The 22,544-nt window shown below is 43.6% G+C and overlaps 1 protein-coding gene across 9 annotated transcripts in view; it reads right to left on the bottom strand.

Annotated features, from left to right (window-relative positions):
* Positions 1-1,631: 1,631 nt before the first annotated feature.
* The window catches only part of CDC14B (cell division cycle 14B), a 96,294-nt gene continuing 75,381 nt past the window's right edge, over positions 1,632-22,544 (bottom strand). For 2 of the 9 annotated variants that reach the window (XM_037151549.2, XM_037151555.2), the window contains exons 13-14: positions 13,902-14,018; positions 5,578-9,259 (exon numbers count right to left, since the gene is read on the bottom strand). In XM_037151549.2, coding sequence (XP_037007444.2) covers positions 9,223-9,259; positions 13,902-14,018 — 154 coding nt within the window. In that variant the 3' untranslated portion in view covers positions 5,578-9,222. The other 7 variants (XM_037151551.2, XM_037151557.2, XM_053656256.1 and 4 more) reach the window with 7 other exon arrangements.

Genomic DNA, 22,544 nt, shown 5'->3' with positions numbered 1-22,544 from the left:
GAAAGGAGCCACCATCCCCACTGCCAGGACCCGCTACCAGCCCCGCTTCGTGCTCCATCTGGCTGCCTTTTAAGTTGGAATGACCCCCTTCTGCACTTACTGCAGAACCTGGGGAACAAGGAAACCGGCATTTCTTGAAGGGACTGCTGTGCACTGTACTGTGATTGTCTCCCCACTTTACAGCCAGGGAACGTGGAGGACATCCATCTTCCTTGCACCCATGCTGATACTTGGGCAGGGATGAGATGGGATGAGGCAGAGAAAATTCAGTTCCCCTGCCCAATGGTCTTTCTACAGACTCCTAGAATTTCCAGTTAAATGACTGGTATCTTGGGCAGACCTGCTAGGAGAGGGACAGGGAAAGGCCAGAGGGCACATGCACCGCAGGGACCCACGGAGGCACCATGATGTGCGTGTGCTGCTGGTGAGCCATGGCAGCCCTGCCACGCTGCTCGTTTGCAGGGGAAACTGCAGTGAGTTTGCCCCGGAGCATGATGGGATTAGCAGTGTTCTTAGGAGGCTTCCTGAGGTCTGCACAGGTGGAGATGGCAAGACTTCAGAGGCCACAGATTGGGAGATTAGGTTCAAAGCCATCAGCAAGGTGGAGACAAGAACGCTGTCCTGGGGTTTCATGCAGCCAAAAGGCCTAGCAGTTCCTGACACCACCCCAAGGCCCTTTTCCTTGGCCACGAGGTTTTCCGTGACTCAAGGCAATAACTAGGACTCACCCCAACCAAACCACAGTGGCTTTCAAACCTGTCACAGCTCTACTATGGGCAGAGCAGGTCCCCTGTGTGGGGAGAGCAGGTCGAGCCAGTGCAGCAGAGAACCAACTGCCTTCTAATCAGCTTCTTTGTTGGAAAGGAAAAAAAGGTAGCCTGATTTCAGAGGGCTTACTTGAGGGCACAAAATCTTGTAAACTGGGAAGGAGTGACATCAATGTATAGGTAAGCCCCTCAGGGCATTTGCATTCTGAAAACATCAAGGGTGAGAAAACTGCTGGAGAGTGTCACCTAGGGATACTTCGTACAGCACAGGTGGCCCTGCTCTGCACTTCCCTGCCCTCCCAGAAGTGACTGGCAGCATTAGAGAAACAGGGAGGAACAGTTTTAAAGTACTTCTGAGGTAAGACCTAAAATATTCAGCAATGCAAACGGGTCAGACCATGCAGGCTGTGGCAGTGACGGCAAGAGAGGAAGACGGAGCAGCGACGCTGGAGAGGTTTTCAGTGAGAGTGAGGTTGGGATGACTGGTGAATAGGCTCCTTTACAGCACACCCCCAGGGGGCGCCCATCAGATTGCGTCTGTAGGCACAGCACCTGTGGAGTTGGCCAGTGCACAGCCAGTTTATGAACTACTCAAAAATTTTGCTCAAACTTTTGTGGGGAGATAGAGGGTCTTCAGCTTCCATCAGGTAGTCACTGGGGCTCCTAAAGTAAGAAAATTCAAGAAACACTGTCTACTGAGACTTGGGATTGAACTCCCAGAGAGGTACCTGCCTGGTCCCTTCCCTGACCCAGTCAATCCCCTGGGTTACCTACCAGAACTCTGGCCCTGGGCTGCAATCTCAATACCAGGTGAAAGAGTCTGAGGCATGGGCCTGAGGAAACAGATTTAAATTGCACCTTGAGTGTCCGCTGGTGAATGCTGTGCCGTCTTGGGGAGAAACCTCCCCTGCAGGTCTAGTCCCTGTGGAGCCCGAGCCAGATCAACAGACGGTCTAGAAAGTTTACTGCCCGTGACAGCCAACCATCGCTGGAAAAGGGAGGAAGTTAGTCACCCAGGATGGCAAGGACTAGTTTAACATGTCAGCTGGAGGAGAAACCCCAAGGGCGTGCTCTAAACTCCTTGGTTAACTGCAAGGCAAATTTGGGGTTGGCCACCGTGGAATGACTAAGTAAGAGCAGTCCAGGACGGCCACCTGCCACCCCCCCGTCCTGCTCTGCCCTCAGTTGTCCAGTGTATCACCCAGTTCTGTACTCTCATGGCCCAAGACAAAAGCCCGGTGACCCCTCTGCCTGCTGCCCTGCAGGGGTTGTCCAACCCGTGGCCCAACACAAAACTGTAAACTTACTTACAACATTGATATTTTTTTTCACTAGTGTTTGTGTATTTAATGTATGGCCCAAGACAACTCTTCTTCTAGTGTGGCCCAGAGACACCACAAGTTTGGACACCCCTGCCAGGGAATAAGCCAGGACGAGGCAAGAAGGCAGTTTGCTCACCCACCCAAGACCAGACCCGAAGTCTCAGAGGACCCCCGGTTTCATGAAAGTCAGGTGCACCGCTGAAGGGCTGAGCTCCACTGCCGCCCCCTCTGTAAACAAAACCTTTCCTGGGCTCCTCCTCGGCCCACTGGGGCTTGGGCCACCACACAGGGCAGGACGGTACTCCTTCGGTGGGTCCCATGAGCGTCCGTTGCTCTTTTCATAATGCTGCCCAGTAAGCTGTACTGGAAGCACATCAGCTGTTCCCAACATGAATGTGGTTGGAAATGTGTGGGGGTGTTTGGATTGTCCAACGGCTGGAAACAGGACTGGCATTCATGTGTGGGGTAGGGTGGGGGGGTGGCAAAGGGCTGCATTCTCCAGATAGCCCTACGCAAGGAAGAATTGTCCTGCCTGAAAAGCCATCTTGTTTTCCTTAGAGAAGCATATCCATGCTGACAAGAAACCATTGTCTTTCTCCAAGTAAAACAAAGCACACATCATACCACCCTCTTCAATTTTTCTTTCCCCAAACAAAGCCTCTTCCTGCCTACAGATATATGTAGCCATTATAAGAATCTTGAGGGGTCCAGGCCAGCCCACGTGGCTCTGGCGCTGCGGGGCGGGAGGCCTCCTTACCTGGACATTTCCGTGTAGATGGTGCCCCTGTCATCCAGAAGCATGTCAAAGCCGTGCAGACTTGCTAGCAAAGAGACGAGACACAGTTAGAGAGGGGCGGTGAGGGGACCTCTTCCCACATGGGCTGGGCCAGCATCCCCTGCCAGGCTGCTGGGGAAAACAGTGAGACAGTAACAGGGACATGCTGTGCCAGCCATGTAAAAGACAAAAGGCTCCAAAGCTGGACAACCGGGCAGGTGAAACATAGGACTGTACAGAGCACCACTACAGTGCTGTACTGTACACTCGGGCCAGGTCCTGCTGTGAACCAACCAGCTCAGCAACGGCAGCGCTGCTGGGGGCGTGCCAGAGAGTGCACACTGTCAGCGTCTTTTTGGAGAGCGTTATGGTGATATTTTAATTTTTTAATTAAATATATATGGCTCTTAATAATGTTCCAGGTACTTGCTCTAAGTAATTAACAAAATATTAATTCATTTAATCCTCATACAACCATATTAGATATTGTCATCCGGGCTCCAAAAACATGGCTATTAAGAGACTGTACCCAGTCTCAGACCAGAATCCATGCTCTAAACAATGATCCCAAGCTACTTTTTGGTGTGATGGGCAACAAAACTTTAAAATTTTGCATATTCTTGACTTAGAAGTATCTTCTGTAAGAATCTATCCTAAGGAAATAACCAGCATCACCCAGGAAGTCCTAGATGAGAACGTTTACTCAATGTTGTAACAGTAAAAAGCCAGAAAGCCCCTACGTGGTCAACCACGCTCAGAATCTGGGACGCCGTGGCGCACTACGAAGCAGGCGAGTGGCGTGCAGACCACTCCGCAATGCTGCCTCCCCACGCGCCCACAACTGCCCTTCAGACGGGAGGTAGAGAAGTAAGAGGTTCTGGGTATTTATTGCACTGCAGGCTGGCTCAGGGTCCCGGGCTAAAGCACACGTACTTGGATCCCATTTAATCTAAACACCATGCATTTACTAGTCCAATTTTATAGATGAACAGTGAGGGCAAGGAGGCAGATAAAGGATCCCACGGTCAAGCAACAGGGGGCAGAACTTGTTTCAGAACACACATCACTGCTTTTTCATCAGCTTGTTATCAGTAAATTCCTGGGGCCTCAGAAGGGACCTCTTAAGTTTCTCCCTGCCCTGGCTTTGGACAAACCACTCTGGAGACTTACCTTCAGTGCATGAATTTCTCCCTCACAAGTCAAAAGTTTGACCTCTCCTAAAGCCCATGAAATTATACTACAGGTACAAAAGATATCAGATACAGAGGGGCCATATCTGCAACCAAAACCTGTCTCTACCCAGTTACCTAGAGGAAAATATTTTAAATGTATAAAAAATCAACTTATTGAGAGCTAGGAGCCAGACACTGCTTTGAGTACATAGCATGTGTTATCTCACCTAATTCTCATCCTTAAGATAGAAATTCTTTTTATTTCCATTTCCCCTAAATAAGGGGGTTTGGCAGATTGTCCATGGGCTCTAGACAGCGTATCAACAACACAGGAGAGTATCTACAGGGCCACGAGTCTCAGGTTGGTCTCACGTACTGCATAGCTCTGGGAGACAAGCTGCTCCCAGGAGAAACACACACCTGGTGATTTCATCCAAAGCCTGGTAGGCCTCAGAGCCTTCCTTGCCACCAAACGTACCTTTTCATCGTGGTCACGTACGTCGGGCTGTTTGGCCCACACAAGCTCCAGTCAGTTGCCAGGAGGTCACACCCAGTATTGGCCTCATGGTAAACCATGGTGGGAGCAAGTGGATGCTGTCGCTTTCAACAGGGGGGCAGAGCCTGCAAATCCCACTCTGGTGGTAGTTTGGGTAAGGGTGAGAAGACAGTTCCCTTTGGTTTGTGCTTTGAAAACTCATACCCCAGCATGGACCAAAGCTAAATTCCTTAGGGAGCTGGACAACACTCCCTACAAACAGGCTTCTGGGTCAGACACAATCTCTGCCATGATGACCTGGGCGTTAGACCTTTAGGATCCTGCCCTGCAAGAGACCATTCAAGAGGGAAGGCAGGGAAACAGCCCAGTGCATGGAGTCCCTGGTTAGATGCATCAGGACAAGGAATGCTCAAGCTCCAGTCCTGCCTTTCACCCAGCCCTTTGATCCTGACCATGGCAGGTAAAATAAAGGGACTACTGTCTCTGACCCCTGAGGGCCTGACGGATGTGTCTTACTTTCCCAGAAGCGAAACCCTGACATCGTGGGAGCTGGTGGTGGGTGTGGGTAGAATGACTTCATAACAGGAATGCTAGCATCACCTGCTCACTGTTTTATCCTAGGGATGGACCAAACTGTATCCCCAGATTCTCAAGTTTAAGCCTGTGTCCCCCGTACCTTACAATATGACTGAACTTGGAGACAAGGCCTTTAAAAGGTGATTAAGTTGAAATGAGACTGTTAGGGTGGGCCCTCACCCGGGCTGACTAGTGTCCTAAGAAAAGCAGACGAGGCCCACAGAGGAACGCCACGATCGGCGTGCTCAGACAGAAAGCCGAGGAAAGGCACCGAAGGGACCCACACTGCCGACACCTTGACCTGGGACTTCCGGCCTCCAGAACTGCGGAAGCACAGATTTCACTGTCCGAGCACCCAGCTGGCAGTGTGCTGGTCCTGTGCTCTGGCAGACACACACCGAGCGTCACAGCCACACTAACTGCCCCCACAATTCGGGATGGTCAGTGAAAGAACACAAACAAACCTGAAGATTGTTTGGTTAACACTTTTAATTACACGATTTATAATTACACAATTTCCATGATTCAATATTTTGTATAAAACCAGTTACAATACACACGATTTTTCAAATACAACATGTATCAAACTACATAGATATGCAAAGTTTACACGCCATTAAGAAGCTTTATTTTAAAAATACCTTCAGGAAAATAAACATTCATTCAACCAGTTCTCTCAGCTTTATAAAATATGATTAGAAATATACACTTTAATTAAAAAAATCAAGACAATGATTGACCAGATACTGATTAATCAGTTACATTTTAAAACTTTTAATAATCTGTACATGAGTGCAGGTTAGATAAAGTATGCAAATTATTAATATAAAACTGCAGTACTATTAATTAGATGACATACCTGCTGACATTTAATTCTACTAGGCAACTGAGGAGGTAACTTCCTACCCAGTACTGGTACTGGTGAGCTAGCCAGTCTTTTCAGCACACCTGCAGCACTCCCACCTCGCGGCATGGAGACACTCAGATTTAGGAGAAAGAGAAGAGCAGCAGCTAACCTCACAAGGCAGATTTAGTGAGATAACTATGAAAGAATCAAAATAGGCTTTCTAAGTTGTGTTTTGATGAGCATTGCTTTCCAAAACGCAGTAATTAAAAATGCACAGAGACACAGCAGAGCTACTTTAGAACAAACATCAAAGGAACGCGTTGCTCCTGTGTCATGAACACGGATTCAAGCAAAGGAAAGGCTCCCGGAGCTCTTGGCACAACACGGCCCAGACGCCTGAGGGTCTGCACAGCCCGCCCGCCAGGGACTGGGTTCCCAAAGGAAACCCCTTCTCGAGTGAGAACACTGGGGAGCGCCTCTAAAACTTGTCTGGGCCCAAGAGAAGAGGTAGAAATCACCCCCAAGAGGGGGAAGAGGTCAAGGGAGAAGGAAGGCAGGGGATCGAGTTGGGAACAGAACTCTTCTGGAAACGGGAAGAGCAGCCTGCAGCTGGGAAGCAGCTACCCTGACCAGCCAGGCTCCCGGTCTCAGCGAGGCACTGCTCAGGGTGGCCCTCCTCACAGCAGGTCACAGAGATCCCTGGTTTTGAACAAACACGAAACAGAAGTCTGTCTAGACTTCCCGGGACCCAGTCTTGCAGACACCCTTCCTTTGGGCTGTCCCTGACTTTTGATGATTTGAGTGCTCAGAAAGCTTCAAGGGCACCTAAAAGTATTTCCAATTCTCATTGCAATGGAAATGACCATGGTGTACTTTTAAAGCTATCTAAGTCACTTAAGGTAAAGGAATCTCTCCACCTGACACGCTGTTTCACATTCCATTGCAAAAAGGTTTCCCGTAACAGCTTGAAATTAGAATCTTAGGAGATTCTGGGTGTGTTGATTGTTCAGCTGCGGGGGGGGGGGGGGAAGAGTCCACTCTTACTCATAGCAAGAGCTTTCCATCAGTCTGACCCAGAGACTTCCTAGATTCTAGGTATGTCCTCCGAAGTTTAACACTGTTGCTATGTCCTTCTGTGTTCCAAGAAATGACTATGAAATCACTAGTTTCCTATGACTAACTTCAGCAAAGAGCCTGTTAAACATAAGGATTTTTAGAGAGAGCCACAGTGATAGCAATTCTAGCTGGAAATGTGAGCAGCCAACACAAAAAGGCCATTAGTAAAATAGTAAGTACTGTGGTTAACACTAAAGTCCAAATTTTTCATTCTTGGTCAAGACACCAAATGGCTTATTTGCTGGGAAGGGATAGCACATTTACTTGTTCTGACATAATAAAAAGCCAAACCAAGCACAGTTCAGATGGAAATTTGATTCTCACAACTACCTGAATTATATTTATGCAGGAGATGGCCTTTAAAACTGTAAAGGGAAGAAAATTTGCCCTGAGAATTCAATGTTTATGCCTGGGCAGTTTGAATATCCAGCATTCTCTCTCTCCCAGAACAATCCAGCAAATGGAATGTTTCTCCTCCCACCCAAAGCTCATTGGAAAGCGGTCTTCCCATCAGGCAAGTTGGTCTTTATGTCTATGAATTTCCAGGGATAGAAAAACCACTGTTTTTCTGAGATCCAGGCCCCAAGGTGTAAAAGCCTGCATGACCCAACCCCCACGTGGCCTAATGGGGAAGTGCTGCTTGTGTGGCCAAAACAACGGCAGTGTCCACCATCCCTTCAAAGGGAGGCAACCTCAAGATTATTCCAGAGTGTAAATACTGAAGTGGAGTCAGGGCCTTCCCATTATTTTTGCACTGACAAACTTTAATCTGTTTATGCCAACCACTTCTTCTTCCTCATAGTTCTGTTTAAAGGACAGGTTTAAAAACACGACATTACCTACTGACCTGATTCATTCATCTCGTAATGTGAAGGCATTTCACCTTTCAATAACATATCCCCCGATCCTCCAAACTAGGACAGGCCAACAGTGGTTAACAAGAGCTACGACCATTCATTCACTTAAAAATACTCTTTTATAATGGACCCCATTTTTTTTTAAGCAGCAAATAAACTCTGTGTTTGTGATTGCTTTACATCACAGACTCTGCTGTGTTTCTGTAGGGGGAGAAGGCACTCCACAAAGAGTTGATTCCCTAACCAAAGGCAACAGTGAGTGTCTTATGTACGAACCACCGAAACCCACATGTGAGTCACTGTCACTGAAATCAAAGGGTGTATGAATGGCCCTGGGCTGATCACGTTACCAAAAAATCCACAATGGTAGAGAGAAAGACCCTAGCAAAGCAGTTTGTTTTTTTTTTAAAAGCTACCATTGTTTTGGATTACTGTTTCCAAGGAGAAACACCAAAAGGGTGGGTTTTTTCCATGCTAAGAAGGAAGTACAATTTTAATCTGTATGAATAGGCAAGCAAATAATTTAGCCTCTAAATGACATAAAAAGGAATGACTCCAACAATCTCCCAACTCTGAGGCTAGCTTCTCCTCTGGAGTCTTCTAAAGCTACTACTGACACTCTCTCGCGAGTTTAGGGCACCGTCGTGCCTACTGCCACTTCCGTCACAACATGCAGCAGTCTCCGTCTGTGGTTTTCAGAGTCTCGTTAATAAAGCACTCTTTGGTGGAAGACAAGCAGCTTGGGTACTTAACACAGTTAACATTACAACAATATCACAAGTATTAAAGTGAAGGTGATTACACCAAATAGTATCAAATTACAGAAAGTACCATTTAAGTAATGCCTGTTTTATATTTATAAATTTTGACACAGGGTGAACAGAAAATAAATAGGTAAAAAACCTCCATCAGATGCTTAATTCCTCTGAAGGCCAGCAGCAAAAATGATTGCCATCACAGGGACACACATGCACCCACAGAGTAGTCAGCCCTCCTGATAACAGAGGGCTTTGATATTTACACCTGAGACGAAATTTACAACAGCTTTTTCGTTGTTCAACTTGAGACGTTCCTACAAAAGGAGAGTTGGGCTGCCTTGAGGTCATCCCTTGTACCCAAACCTCATGTAGTTATTTATACTCCAGTGGACATTTTCTTCATTGAATAAACTTCTTAGGTGGAAAGCAGCTAAGGCTTTTTCAATTTTGTTTTGTTTCCAAAATAAATTGTGCTAAGTCCTGTTGTGGTTTTCTGTTCCTAGAGTCTTCCTTCAGTTCTGGTCACAGGTTTTTACTTAACGCAAGACTGTTTTAGTCCTTGAAATGGAGGGACTACGGGGGGAGAAAAAAAAGGATTTTACCATGACGGTTTCCAAGTGTCCCATACGCAGTTATCAAAGACAAGGAAGGCAACATAATAAAAAATACTGACATGCTAAAGAGTATACTCTTTGTATAATCCTTTAATGACAAATACTTTGGAAAAAACAGTACAATACCAACCATAAAGACAAACAGGAGAGAAAGGCAGAGCAGAAAAAGGTTCAGTTCTGCAAAAATAAAAATAAAATAAATAAAAAAATAAAAAACAGTCAAAATAAAAGAGGGGGGGGCAGGCAGAAGCAGCTGAGCAGTGAGAGTACCATAATGCCACTAAGGGCATTGGCTGCCAAGCACTCCTTTTCCTTCTTTCCCTCTGAGGAACCAGGCTGCGGGAGAAGCGAAAAGACGAAAAGATAAAGAAGTGTTACTCGAGTATTGCCTAAGCCAGAATGCGGTCACAGAAAAAGCCCTGGCACGTCAAGCAGTTTGCAGCTGAGCAGCGCGCGCCGGGCACCGCACCTGCTCCACACCTTCCTCCGCACTCAGCGTGCGGCCGCAAGGGGGCTGCCTGCCGACTCCTAACCCAGGTGCCACCAGTCACGCCAGGCAAAGACACCGGAAGACCCCTTGTCCATTTGTCAATAATTACCCTTGATTGATCCTCACCCTACCTCCCTAGTTTCTTTCCACAATTTATTACTTGACACTCTCAGGTAAATAGCAACTTTCAGAGAAAAACTAAAGCACGAGAAGAGAAAAACCAACTCCAATCCCTCACTGGGGCGATGACGACAACGCTCTACCAGAGCAGCTCATCTACATCCATCACGGGGCTTTCGGAGACTTCAACAGAGCACCGAGTATAAAAGTCCAGGTCAGTTCCCAAGTGGGAAAATATCTGGAATTCCAAAGGTAGATTAACATTTTAAAAGACCAGAGGTAACCAAGCATTTTTTTAAAAAGAACATTTAGATACAACATTCTGGGGTGTCTATAAGGATGTGCTTTTGGAGATAATGGCAATGACGAAAACTAAAGCCCAGAGGTCATGGAACAGTCACTGGGAACTGACTCTGAAGGGCAAGACACAATGACAGGAACGATGGTGGTAAGAATCAGAAATGAAAAGACTTAAAAAGATCCCCCACTAAAAATGTCCTAACTACAGGGCTGGTAAAGAGCCCTCCCAATATGAATAAAGAGGCACAGGACCCCCCAGAGCAATGAACACTAGGTAGGTTTGGCGGGTGGAGCAGAAAGTGATGGTTCCCAAAGATGCAACCTGGAATAAAAAAATCCTCGTATATGACAGTGTTCTTAGCAAATGGATGAGGTTATAACTGAAACAAAAAGGAGAGACGGCCGCAAAGGAAGAGCACAAGCTGACAGGAGCATGCACGCAGTGGGCGGGCTGTATGCAGACAGGAACTGAATGATGTCCGTGAGGTGGGTTCTCAGAGGCACAATGGTGGCATTTTCAAGACTCAATCTAAGAGAGCTCTCCAGAGAGTTAATGAGAGAACACTGAAGAACAGGCCAATTCTTCGCTGGATTTATTAGTAAAAGAGAAACATTAAAATGAGTTTCTAGCTATAACAAGAAGTGGGAAGTGTAGGAGCACATTAGTTTACTTCTTTCTGCTCAGGAAGATACACACAGAACCGCCTGGCACTGAGGGTCAGCTGCCCACCACCCGCCACCAGATGCTGCTGCGGCTGCCAGAGCAGAGCTTTTCACACAAGGCTGAGGGTGAGATACCGCCTATGTTCAATGGATGCACGAGGGAATAACCACCTGCCGTGACAAAAACAAATGCTTATGACAATAGGCGGGTTTTTTTCAAGTATCAAATATTTGCTCTTTTAACATGTTTGTGGAAAAATTCTCCAAAGCTGCAGAGCCTCTCAGTAAACTGTCAGAAGTCAAGAGGACCATATCAATTGAAAGTGAATTTAGGCAAGGTCTTCATCCGGGAAACCTCTAAGAACAGAACAAGGCACAGAAATGAGAGGTCAAGTTCCTATGGCACAATGAAATGACAATGACGACACGTGAACAACATGAGCCTGCAAAAGAGAAGGCTTCACAAATGGGAATGACAGCAGACTGGCAACCCTGGTGCCTTATTTATGAACATACATGGAAGGAATGGACTATTTGTTTTTGTATTGTTGTCTAAAGAAAAGAATTCTATTCAATACTTTACAATTACTGAATAATCTTAGCTCATGTTATTTTGTACTGCATCAGATTATGCACAAATATGTTAATTCCCCCATCACTCTCCAACCAAAGATGAATACTATTCAGTAGGATAAAAGCTTCAGTTTACAGCTTATCTGCCTCAACTCCCATTATTCCCTAGAAGCCGGGGCTGGGACCCATATGTAACATATTTTTCTTTTGTGAGCTGTAGGTGGCTCACAGGTGACATGAACACAGGTCAGAGCCCCAAAGGAGGCAAAGGAGCCCCTGCACAAAGGGGGCTGGTGAAACACAATGAGACCCAGTTAATTCTCACTACTTTACTTCTTTACCCTTCCCAATTTCTGATAGTCCCTTTCAGAAAATTAAAAGTTGTCTTTTTGCTTTTCAACACTATCCTCAATGCCTGGAAACTGCTTTGGGCAATTTCAATATTAATCAAGCATATTCAGTCTGAACTCGACTCGACGCCCCTCAGAGCATCTGGTCCAGGGAACTCAGGGAGATGCTCACTGCACAGGAAGCACCTCTGCTGAGAAACACAGGTTTAGATCACTAGACAAGACCTAGGTGGAAAAACTGTGGCACAGCCATGACCCCAGAGGAATGTGGTGTGACCGGGCACACCCTGTGCGGCTCCCGGACTCTTCCCCTGAAACCTGAAGAGCACAATCCAGAAAGGGGAAGGCAGATTAAATAGGCGAGACACACTAGACTGTAATGAAAGCCTGAGAAACTATACCTAAAAAGATTATGTCCATTCGAAACATTTCTAACTTTCACCAACAGCAGGCTTCTTACTTTAATTTTTAATTTAATTTAATTCACCTAAAAGTGTCAAAGTTAAAATACTCCCATTTCACTCCATTTATTGTAGTAAAGTTGAGGAAAAAAGGATTAAAAAGAAAAAAATTCCCCAACTGTCTTACCAACAAGAACTGTTAATATTACAGCATATTTTCCTTTATCTTATTTCAATACTTATATGGAAATATATAGTTATAAATATGTATAAATATAAGTATTTATACATCTATACATTTCTATATACATTATATAAAGCACATTGTACATTTTCAAAATTAAGAGGAATACTCCATAATAATCATGTATAGCTCTTTTCACTTATTGCTTCATGAGTATTTACCCAGATCATTAAATTTTCTTTAAAAACATGACTCTAAATTTATTTGGTATAATTCATTAATCTTTAAACCCTGTTTCCTCTTTTTCACTGTTATATATAACATTCTGGTTTTGTTATAATGTACCTCTAAATCTTGGATTTTTGGTCAACATTTCTCTATTATTCTTCTCAAGTGGAATTAGTATGAATAGCTAATACTTTTCTAATGAAAATTTTAAAATTCTAAAATCACGAGTCAGTGCCTGACTCTCAAATACTTGTACTGGGGCACGAGCACATTCTCAGATAAGTAAAATGGTACAAAGGAATCAGCAAAGAGGAAAAATAGCAGAACCGAACACTTTCTTAATAAAGCAACACAGCCAGGGCCCTCTGGCCCGCCAGCAAGTCCCTTGGGACACAGACTGCTGGAGACCACACCAGAGCCTCACTCAGCACTGGAGATGGGCACCTCTGGCCAAAGCCTCACAGACACGGGGGCGGAAAAACAACAGAGAAGCATGGAATCCGTGCAGGACGCTTTACTGAAGCCTGGTCTGGGCCGTCTTTCGCTGCCTGTGGTACTAGAAGGGGCTTGCTGTGCCGGCAGCTCAGTGCCTCGCACAGGACCACACAGGCTGCTGCCTCCGGCCTGCCTGCCACTCCTGAGGCGATACTATGTGCCTTAGAGGCTCCTTCCTCAAGAGGGATCTGTTTTTAGAATATGTTAAAAATAAAACGTCTGCCTTCAGTTCATGACAAATATCCAAAGATAACAATGAGTAATGGTTTTAGTCATAGAGAATTCCATTTCTGCCCTTATTAACCACAAAAGTGAAAGATGCTGGGCTTGAAGTGAAAGAATGAGCCCCCTTAGGTGTGGACTGTGGCCAGGAGGACAGTCCCTAGGTCAAAAGGGTCATAACTCACTCAATTTCACCTATTTCCACCATCATAATTGTTTGTACTGAATTCCCCAACAATTATGCTGAATGTGATACACAGAAAGATTTCCTCCAAGTCCTGACAGAGATTTTGGAAATTCTTAATAAGAACTTACATATACGACATTCTCAGCTTTCCCGTGTTATGACTCAGGCACCACGTTTCCAGCACTGAGAATATCTTTGAAAAACAAAACTAAACAACAGCCTGCATTGAAATGGTCCAGATTTTCTTACATGACAAACCAGTCAAAAACATTTGATTAATTTCCCACCACAGGGACTCTGCTTTTCCCATTTTCATTTCTAGCTCCAGAAGATTAAACTGGGAAACCAATGCTTGGAACTTTTCAGAAGAGCAGGACTCTTTTCTCACCTTTTAAAACTGCTTTTCCTTGAAGCAGATCTGGTGGTTCTTTTAGTAACGCCTGCACTGCCAGAAATGTCAGGTTCAGGCGTTTTACAGCTCTGAACACTGGACTGCAGGATTACTCTGAAAACAGTTGGAAAAAAATAACATTATATTCACTGAAATAATTTGCAAATACTTGACAGGAAGGCATTTTTGCACTTTAGTGCAATTATTTAATGAGGAATTGATGGGATTTGCCAGAAACACGTTTGCCAACAAACTGAAACACATTTTTACATCAAGCTCTTTTGAAATGAAGCATCTTATTTCTCTATGTGGGTTACAGAAAGATAATTAAGAGTTACTTTGGTTTTGGAAAACAAATGACCTGGCATTTTCAACAATTCCTACACCAGAGAAATCAATCAGTAAGACAAATCTGTGTCCCAAAGTCAAAGTACGTTCCCAGAATTCTAGTCATATAAACAAGAACTCATTTAAACCCCCTAAAATTCTGAAGAATGCGAATAGAAATATCTGTACAATATTCACTCCTCAGAGCTGAGAGTAAGGGCAATACACTCTGAATCAACACCAATTTTATGAAAACATTCCAAATTTTAAAAACATGTTCAAGCAAAATGTGAGTTTTGTCTGGATTACAACTATTTACTGGTCACCAAGTACCCATTAATAAGAAAGTGAAACTGCTAAATTTTGTAAGACTTGATTTAATTGAACTCTAAAAGTCTCAAGGAAGTGATGCCTCTGGGAGTAAACCACCCCAAGGTGTATTAATGAATCAGAAAGAACTCCCCAAGATTAAGCCCAGTGTACTGTTAGGTGGAAGGTGGCTTTTTTTGTTTTGTGTGTTTTTTAAAGAGACAGGGGAAGGGAGGGAGGGAACATTGACTGGTTGCGTCCTTACACCCTCCACGTGGGACCTAACCCCCAACCCAGGCCTACACCTGTCTGGGAATGAACCTGCTACCCCTCACTCTGCTGCAAGACACGCCCAACCAACTGGGCCACACCAGTCAGGGCTGAAGGGTGTTTTTAAATTCCTCACCCAATTGTCACAGGGAAAAGAGCAGAAAGCATCAAGTGATAATGACTGAAATGCTGAAATGTATGCACACACACTTATATATTCCATTTTGCTTTCTCTGTAAGAGAAAACACTGACTTGAAAGAGCTTCCTGTTCTCATATCCAAACATAAGGGTAAGGTGGTAACAGACTTGAAATCAGTTCCTCGGAGTAAAAATAAACCATCACAACAAACCAGTAGTCCTACTTCCTGTGCCTGCATTACCACTGTTAGTTAATAACCACAGCCAGGTCCTTACACGATGTAAGTTAGATTAGTAAATTCCTATAATCTCAGTATTACCCAAAGCACTAAATATGCAATCTTCAGTAAAATGCTAATTTCCCATCACTAAAGAAACAATAGGTTCTACTGTACCAGAGCAGAAGTCTGGAGGCCAGTGCAGTGCTGTTCCAGCTGTTTGGGGAGAAGAGGGAGGGGCTGAGGGAGGGGCTGCCATCCCAGCTTCCAGCTCTTTCTGCTATAACCATGTAGGTTTCTGAAAACCTTAGGACTTGGCCTTTCACCTGGCTGAGGGGAAGTGATCTTAGGTAAAATGAACCACTGCTCAACTCAGGATTCCTCACAGAGTTTTATCATCCTAAATGTTGAATGTTTCAGCAAAACAGAAAAAGTACAGGCAGACACAGCTATGTGATTAAAGACACCAAGTTCCCTGGCATATGAATTCTACTCCTGAAAACAAGGATTTATTTTAAAATTCTTTCTGATTCTATAAAATGAGGGGGAGATATTTGGTAATCTTTGTTAAAAATCTGAATTCAGAGTTTTTCATTAAAAAAAAAAAAGAAAGAAAGCCGAAACAACAACAAAATCCAGCCCAGGGTGCCGGCACAGACATTTCTGAAGCCCAGGCCTCATGCGCTGGGCTGCCAGTATTGTCTCGAGGCCTCTCGCTTGCTCACAAGGCTGGTGGTTTTTATCCCCATTTTCACAAATGGAGAAAATGAGACTCCTGTGGGTGTTTTTGAAATACCACACCTACTTTTGAAACAAGGCCATTTATGGCCAAAAGTATAGACAAGCACCACACTATAAAATGAATATGAGGAAAAACAAGAGTCAATACATTGCCTACTTGGGAAATTGAAGCCCTGATTTCTTAAATTACCTATACTGAAATCTTCAAGACAAGTTCTAGTCAAGACAAGATACTCCTGATAAATCAAAGTTTAGTTTGACAGAAAACTTTTTTAAAAAGTATTTTAAAGTACCTTTAAGACTAATGTAAATAATTAATGTGAAACTTTGAAAATCCACGCATGACAGGCATTTGGTATGCGCTATCACACTAATAAAAATTCAGGCCACCAGTTATTTGCAGTAATGACAGAACAGTTATTGTATCTGTAGCTTATGTATCAATAAAGTGGGGGGAAAACCAAGCAACTATGCTTAGATATTACCTGTGATATCCTGTAAGTAACACCAGGTAAGGTGGCATAGGCTGGCAAATTCTGACCTGGGCTAAAAGGGAGGGACCTACATCCCACTCTGCAAACCAGGCCGAACACGAGATTTGTGGAGCACTATTCAGCACCTGTGTTTTCTCCTTTCCATCTTTCCCTGGCAGAATCCCTGATCCTACTTTTCATCTCCTGATCACACTGCAGTTCACTTAGTTCTCTGCAGTACTCACTTTGTCCTGAGCCCCCCAGTATTCCCAGATTTTGGACCCAAGGATGCCTGCGACTTGAGACTAGAGCAAAACAAAAACTGAAAAGCCAGGTCTCTCACCTATCAAGCCACAAAATGCTTTGAGCATAAACATCCCCAATTCTGAGAAGAGAATCCATCAGAGCAACGATGCACTATATGTACTGGTTGTCGACCACCAATATAGAACAAGCTTCCCAGTGATGGGCCCAAAGCCCTGCAACCTCCACAGGCACCTCTCCCACCAAGGGTTTGGCGCAGCAGCCCATGTGTCCTTGTTGTCAAGGTCTCCACGCGCGCCGCCTAAACATATCATGCCGCCAAAGGGAAGTGCCAACGATGGTGCCCAGGAGCAACCACCTCGAAAGACAACTACGAGGATTATATTTTTATATCATTGTTGCTGTTGAAAGCTTTAGTTTATGAAAATTCCAAATTAGTCAGTCAGGCTAGGTTGAATACTCTGCTTCGGGCCTAATCCAATGGCAAATGTTAGTCATAACAGAAAAAATTAAACCTTACAACAGTAAAAAGAAAAGAGCCCAATTAAACTCATTTAACTTACCCGGGAAAATAATATAATCACAAAGTACCTAGGTGTTATTAGCAATGTGCCACCCAGTTAGAATCATACCTATTCAAGACAGCTTTGCCACAGCAAATACCTTGAGATAAATCTATACAGTACCTAATGCACTGGAGTCAGAATATCTAGAAATCTAAGATTATTAAGAGAAATAAAGGGAAAAAACACCTAAAAGGGTAATCTATATTAGAAATACAGCTCATCAGCTTATATAATAAGTTTGTATTTAATAAGATATTTAAGAAATAGCACAAATAGAAAAACAAGCAGCTTTTCCTTAATTTTGAAAAGAATGAAGTTGGCAAGGTTTCATCTGAATGAAACCACAAAGACCAGACTTGGTTACTGTGGCATTTTATTTTGGAGGAGGCCCTAGAAGGAACTTTTGTATTACTTTATAACTCCCAAGTCCAAATCGGAGCAAGGGAAGAAATTCTTGAAATATGAGCTGACAACAAATTTCAAAAGAAAAAAGAATGCGGTCTGGACATAAGAGGGTGGCGGCCAATCGCAGCCTCACAGGGCACACCTCCCGTCCCCAAGCTTCCTCTGACTACCACACGACACCCCCCAACCCAAGCTTTTTGCCACACCCTTCTGCAGAAAAGAAGTCTCTTCATTGTTAAGGTATTCATTTAAGGACGAAAGGTATCAAGAGAATACGAATTCTGTTTACATTATCCTAATAAAGGCAATTCGCTTACTTTCAGGAAAGAAGGAAAGTAGGAGTGAGTAAGGAGCAGTGAGGGTGGTGCAGAAACACAAACATAAGCAAAGAACTGTGGTCGTCTTGGCTTTCCTAGTTTGGGTTAACATCAAGTTCTGAAAATCGTACTTAATGGTAAGGTGGGTGGTGGGGGAGCGAAATGAGAGAAGAGAAGATTCTGCACACTCTCAAGACAGAGGACTTACTAGGGAGCAGCTGCCTGCCGAGAGCAGGCTGCGTTCACTGGCAGAAGCAGAGGGGAAACAGGACGTCGTGTTCGCTAGACCTTCGGGCTGCAGAGTCACATCTTGACTAATGGCAGAAAATCAGTGGGAAAATTCCTTTTGCTAGATTGGAACGAGCATACTAAAGATACTTCTCTAGAAAATTAAAGTTCTACAAGACAACTGATCGAAAGAAAAGCACCCCAAATTATTCCAATCTAACTAAATGAAAAGAAGCTAGGTCAGTGTATTTTTAAACTGTAATTTCGAAAAGCCTGTTAAGAGGAAGCACAACTTAAAAAAAAGTGTGTTGTTTTTAATATCCCACGTGTGAAAAGAATAGCGAAAGCCTTCCTCCCTGCCACCACCCCATTAATTGAGGAGCTTCAGAAAAAGAACCTTCGAAAAAAGGCAAATCAATAAAGCTAGAGCTCGTAGTGGGGAAAACATGCATCAGGAGACACACACTGGACACTGGCGGTGAGTACTGTAGAGAAATGGAATGGAACACTTACACAGCAGCTATTGGCCAAAGAGTCTTGACGGCTACTGTGTTCTTAAACCATCGAGACAGAATAGCACGATGGGAAGAATGTAGTCACAAACAATCCACCAGATGAACACACTACACAGTGCAGAGGTCAGCACAGCTAGGGAACATCTGGAAAGGGGGTGAAGGGGAAAGAACAGATGTTCAAATTGGAAGACAAAATAAATAAAATGATAAATAAATAAAGCCATGGGTAAATGTTAGACACCCTGTGATGACGCAAAGGGGCTGGAAACTAGGATGGAGTTTTGCCATTTTATGTTCACAAAAACATGCCATCTCCAGTATTAAAATGACTTGGTATTTGGTAACAAAAGAGTAGACCCAACCTCAAGTTTAGTAACTGCTCCCATGTTAATTTAATTGTATAACACAGAAATCAGAGTTGCTGTTCTATAACAAAAACAAATTCTTCAAAAAGCACAAGACATGCACACACAGAAAACTGAATCAAACCAGAGAGAAAAAGGAGGCAAAACCAACCAAACAAACAAACAACCAAACAAACAAACAAAAAGGCTCTGGACTGATAACTAACAACCACTCCCTGGGAGGCACGATTATGAGCGGACACAGCACAGCAGGACTGATCTCACTTTCACGGAGCCATAAACTGTATCATCTAGGACTTTCGGCAAACTGCATGTTCTGAAACAAGGATTACAGAAACACAGCCAACTCCAGACAACACAAAATAAAGAAAACTTCCCTTATATATTAATATAGTAAGTCCTCACTTATCATTGATGGTTCTGCAACTTTATATGCAAAACAATAATAACGAAACCAATTTTATCATAGGACAATGAGATTAACAAAAGTTAATTTCCTACAGCATCTCATCGGTGTTAACAAAACGTTATTCGAGGGTCTACTGTACTGTATGTATTTCCTCAGTTGTTCTCCTCACTCGTTCTCCTCAGGCAACCAAATAATGGCTTTCAGCTTGGTGTTTCCTAATCCACTGCTCTGGCTTCTAGCAGTAAGACAGCAACCTTCCTCACAGTTGGAAGTGTGGTAACTCCTTCCAACTACTACATTCAAAACAGTCACCCAGGCACATCTGTGACTGAGTGCGGAAAGCTCTGTGCGAAGTATTGGGCTGATCAAGTCAGAATGAATGATTTGGCTGCTATGCCGTCCGCAGTACTGTCCTTGTCATCTAAACCCTTGAACACTATGTGCCAGGCACAGGCATCCTATATGGGCACGAAATGGAATCTAACCCACACTTTCATTTACTCCTGCCATCAAAAAAAATTAAATCTACTATATATTAGGATTACAGGGGCTTAATATTCACAGAGAATGTAATAAGAGACCATGGAACAGTACAGAACTCTCTACCCATCCCAATTTTCATTTGTGGTTACTGATTTAACAGCTATCTTAAAGGCAGAATGGCCATTCAGGTGTCTACATCATAGATTTTTATTTATTCCTGTACCAAAGCTCACATCATAGGAATTATTTTCCAATTATGAAAACACACCCACCTACACCGTAATGTTAAGGAGGATTTAAGACTTGTCAATTATACCTATATTTTTACATATTCCCATGTAGGATATGCTTCCCCTCTTCATGGATCATTCCCTTTAACCATAACAAACCTCATAGACCTGACCAGTGTGCAGGAAGACAGCATCACAGATGAAGTTACAAAATCAACCCAATCTGCCTGAGCACACACAGACCGTAATGGCCTTGCCATCACCCCTGACGAGCAAGCACTTCGAGGTCCTGGTGCCTGGACGTAATGAACTGCTTCCATGGGACTCGGACCAGACAGGCTTTGGAAAAAAATGGCTACTGTACAATTTTTAATGACTCATTTCCCCCAAATACTGATATAAAGTAGAAGCCAGTAACTGGAATGATATTTTATGTACTATAACCTTCTTTTAAGAATAACCAGTACTTACATATTTTTCATTAACTTTCCTTATTACAAGTATTTTTACTTGGACCTAAGTACCAACAGAGAAGAAAAATAACTTGCCCACGCTAATAGGAGTCAAAGCCAGGAGGCAGGAACTGAATTTAGATTTCTCAACCTAAACTGCTGCCGGAAACGGCTCTCAGGGGACTCTTATTTCTAAAATAACAAAGACGTGGGAGGGAAAGAAAATCTCCCAATGACCTCCTTTACTAGGGTCCAAAGAGCTACAAATAAGAGCAAAACAGAGATGATTTTAATAGCAAAGAGGATTTCAAAAAGCAGAGAGGATAAGCAAAGTGCTGCAAAAAAGAGGGGAATATGCCGGGACTGACCTAAAACTCCCCAGGGTCTGCACACACAGTTAAGAGCTCTGAAGAATGTCAGCAATCCTGCCCTTTCCTTTCAAGGCGTGGCCTACAAGTTTTTTAACTCTGTGCATGGAAGGAGGACAGTTTTGGGATTATTCTATTATTTTTAGGATTACAATTCAAAGGGGTCCTGAAATAGTTCCTTTTTAGTAACATTAAAAAAAAAAAAACTTTTACTGTAGTATTTTACTTGGTTGTAATTCACATCAAGAGTGCTTCAAAGCAAAGGGCCAGGGCCCTTCATTTCTTTTAGGGGTAAGGAGGAGTCTAGCTACGCAACTGAACAAATGACCGCCACCTCCAGCCTCTGACAGTGACTTTCACTCAGCCTCCACTAAACACCTTCCACTCTCACCCCAGGAACCTCGAACACCAAGGTGAATGTGACAGCATCTGGTGTCACCTTCTCATTTCCAACAAGATTTAGAATTGTAGTCTTCCTTGGCTGTTTTCTTTTGTATTACCACAAACTTATCAGCTATGAGAGAGACATTTATAGCCTCAACTCTTCTAGAAAACAGCAGAGTGATTTGAACTCTAGAAAACACAAACACATTCACAAGGTAGCAGACTCAGCAACAAGAAAATTTCTTAAAAGTCTTATTTAACAAAAACTTTTGACTAAGCAGAGTTCCCATCTCTTGACTCCCAACTTGACTTTTGAACAGAAAGCAATAAACTGTTGAGAAATAAACTTGACGGTGCTGCTTCTTAAAAACAAAACAAAAAACCTGGGCACAGTGAAAAAGTAACTCAGAAAATTATCCATTTTCTAGGGTACACTAAGTGTGGTCCCTGGACCAGCAGCATCTGCAACACCTGGTAGCCAGCTGTACCCCAGACCCATTGATCTCAACCTGCATTTTAACAAGCTCACCCAGGAGACTCAAACATGAACTAAAATCTGCGAAGCTCTGCTTTGTGAACTGCCTGTCTCCTCCATCATGTCTCGAATTGGCTTCAGAATAATTATCTGAAGGGACTATAATGTTTCTAAATAAAAATAATCATTAAGGCTTTAAATATACTTCTTTAAGAAAGATTTATTTATTTTTAGACCAAAGAGAGGGAGAGAAACATCAATGAGTGTTTGCCTCTCACACATCCCCAACTGGGGACCTGGCCTGCAACCTAGGCATGTGCCCTGACTGGGAGTCGAACTGGCGACCCTTTGGTTTGCAGGACAGCACTCAATCCACTGAGCCACACCAGCCAGGGTTAAATACACATTTTTGATCAAATTAAAAACAAAACTGCACTTGGGAGTTAAATAAAGTGCACAAAGTACACCAGTCTTAAAGCATTCTAGCTGATAGAAGCACCACTGCAAAGATAATGCTTAAGTAATGCCTATCAGCAATACCGATGCTGCCTTTGATGCCTTTCATTCACCTGGCACTTTATGATGGAAAACTTGATTCTTTTCTTTGGATCTGTTACAAGCCTCCCAAGGCAGAGGCCCACAACAACACATGCCTCAGGTGTAATTCCACTTTAGGATTTAAGATTATGAGGAGGTACTGGT

Source organism: Artibeus jamaicensis, unplaced genomic scaffold (assembly GCF_021234435.1).
Source record: "Artibeus jamaicensis isolate MK-2021 breed Jamaican fruit bat unplaced genomic scaffold, CSHL_Jam_final scaffold_1964, whole genome shotgun sequence".
Classification (NCBI taxonomy): domain Eukaryota; kingdom Metazoa; phylum Chordata; class Mammalia; order Chiroptera; family Phyllostomidae; genus Artibeus; species Artibeus jamaicensis.
The sequence above is the reverse complement of the archived record's forward strand: the minus strand, read 5'-3'. Positions and strand labels throughout refer to the sequence as shown.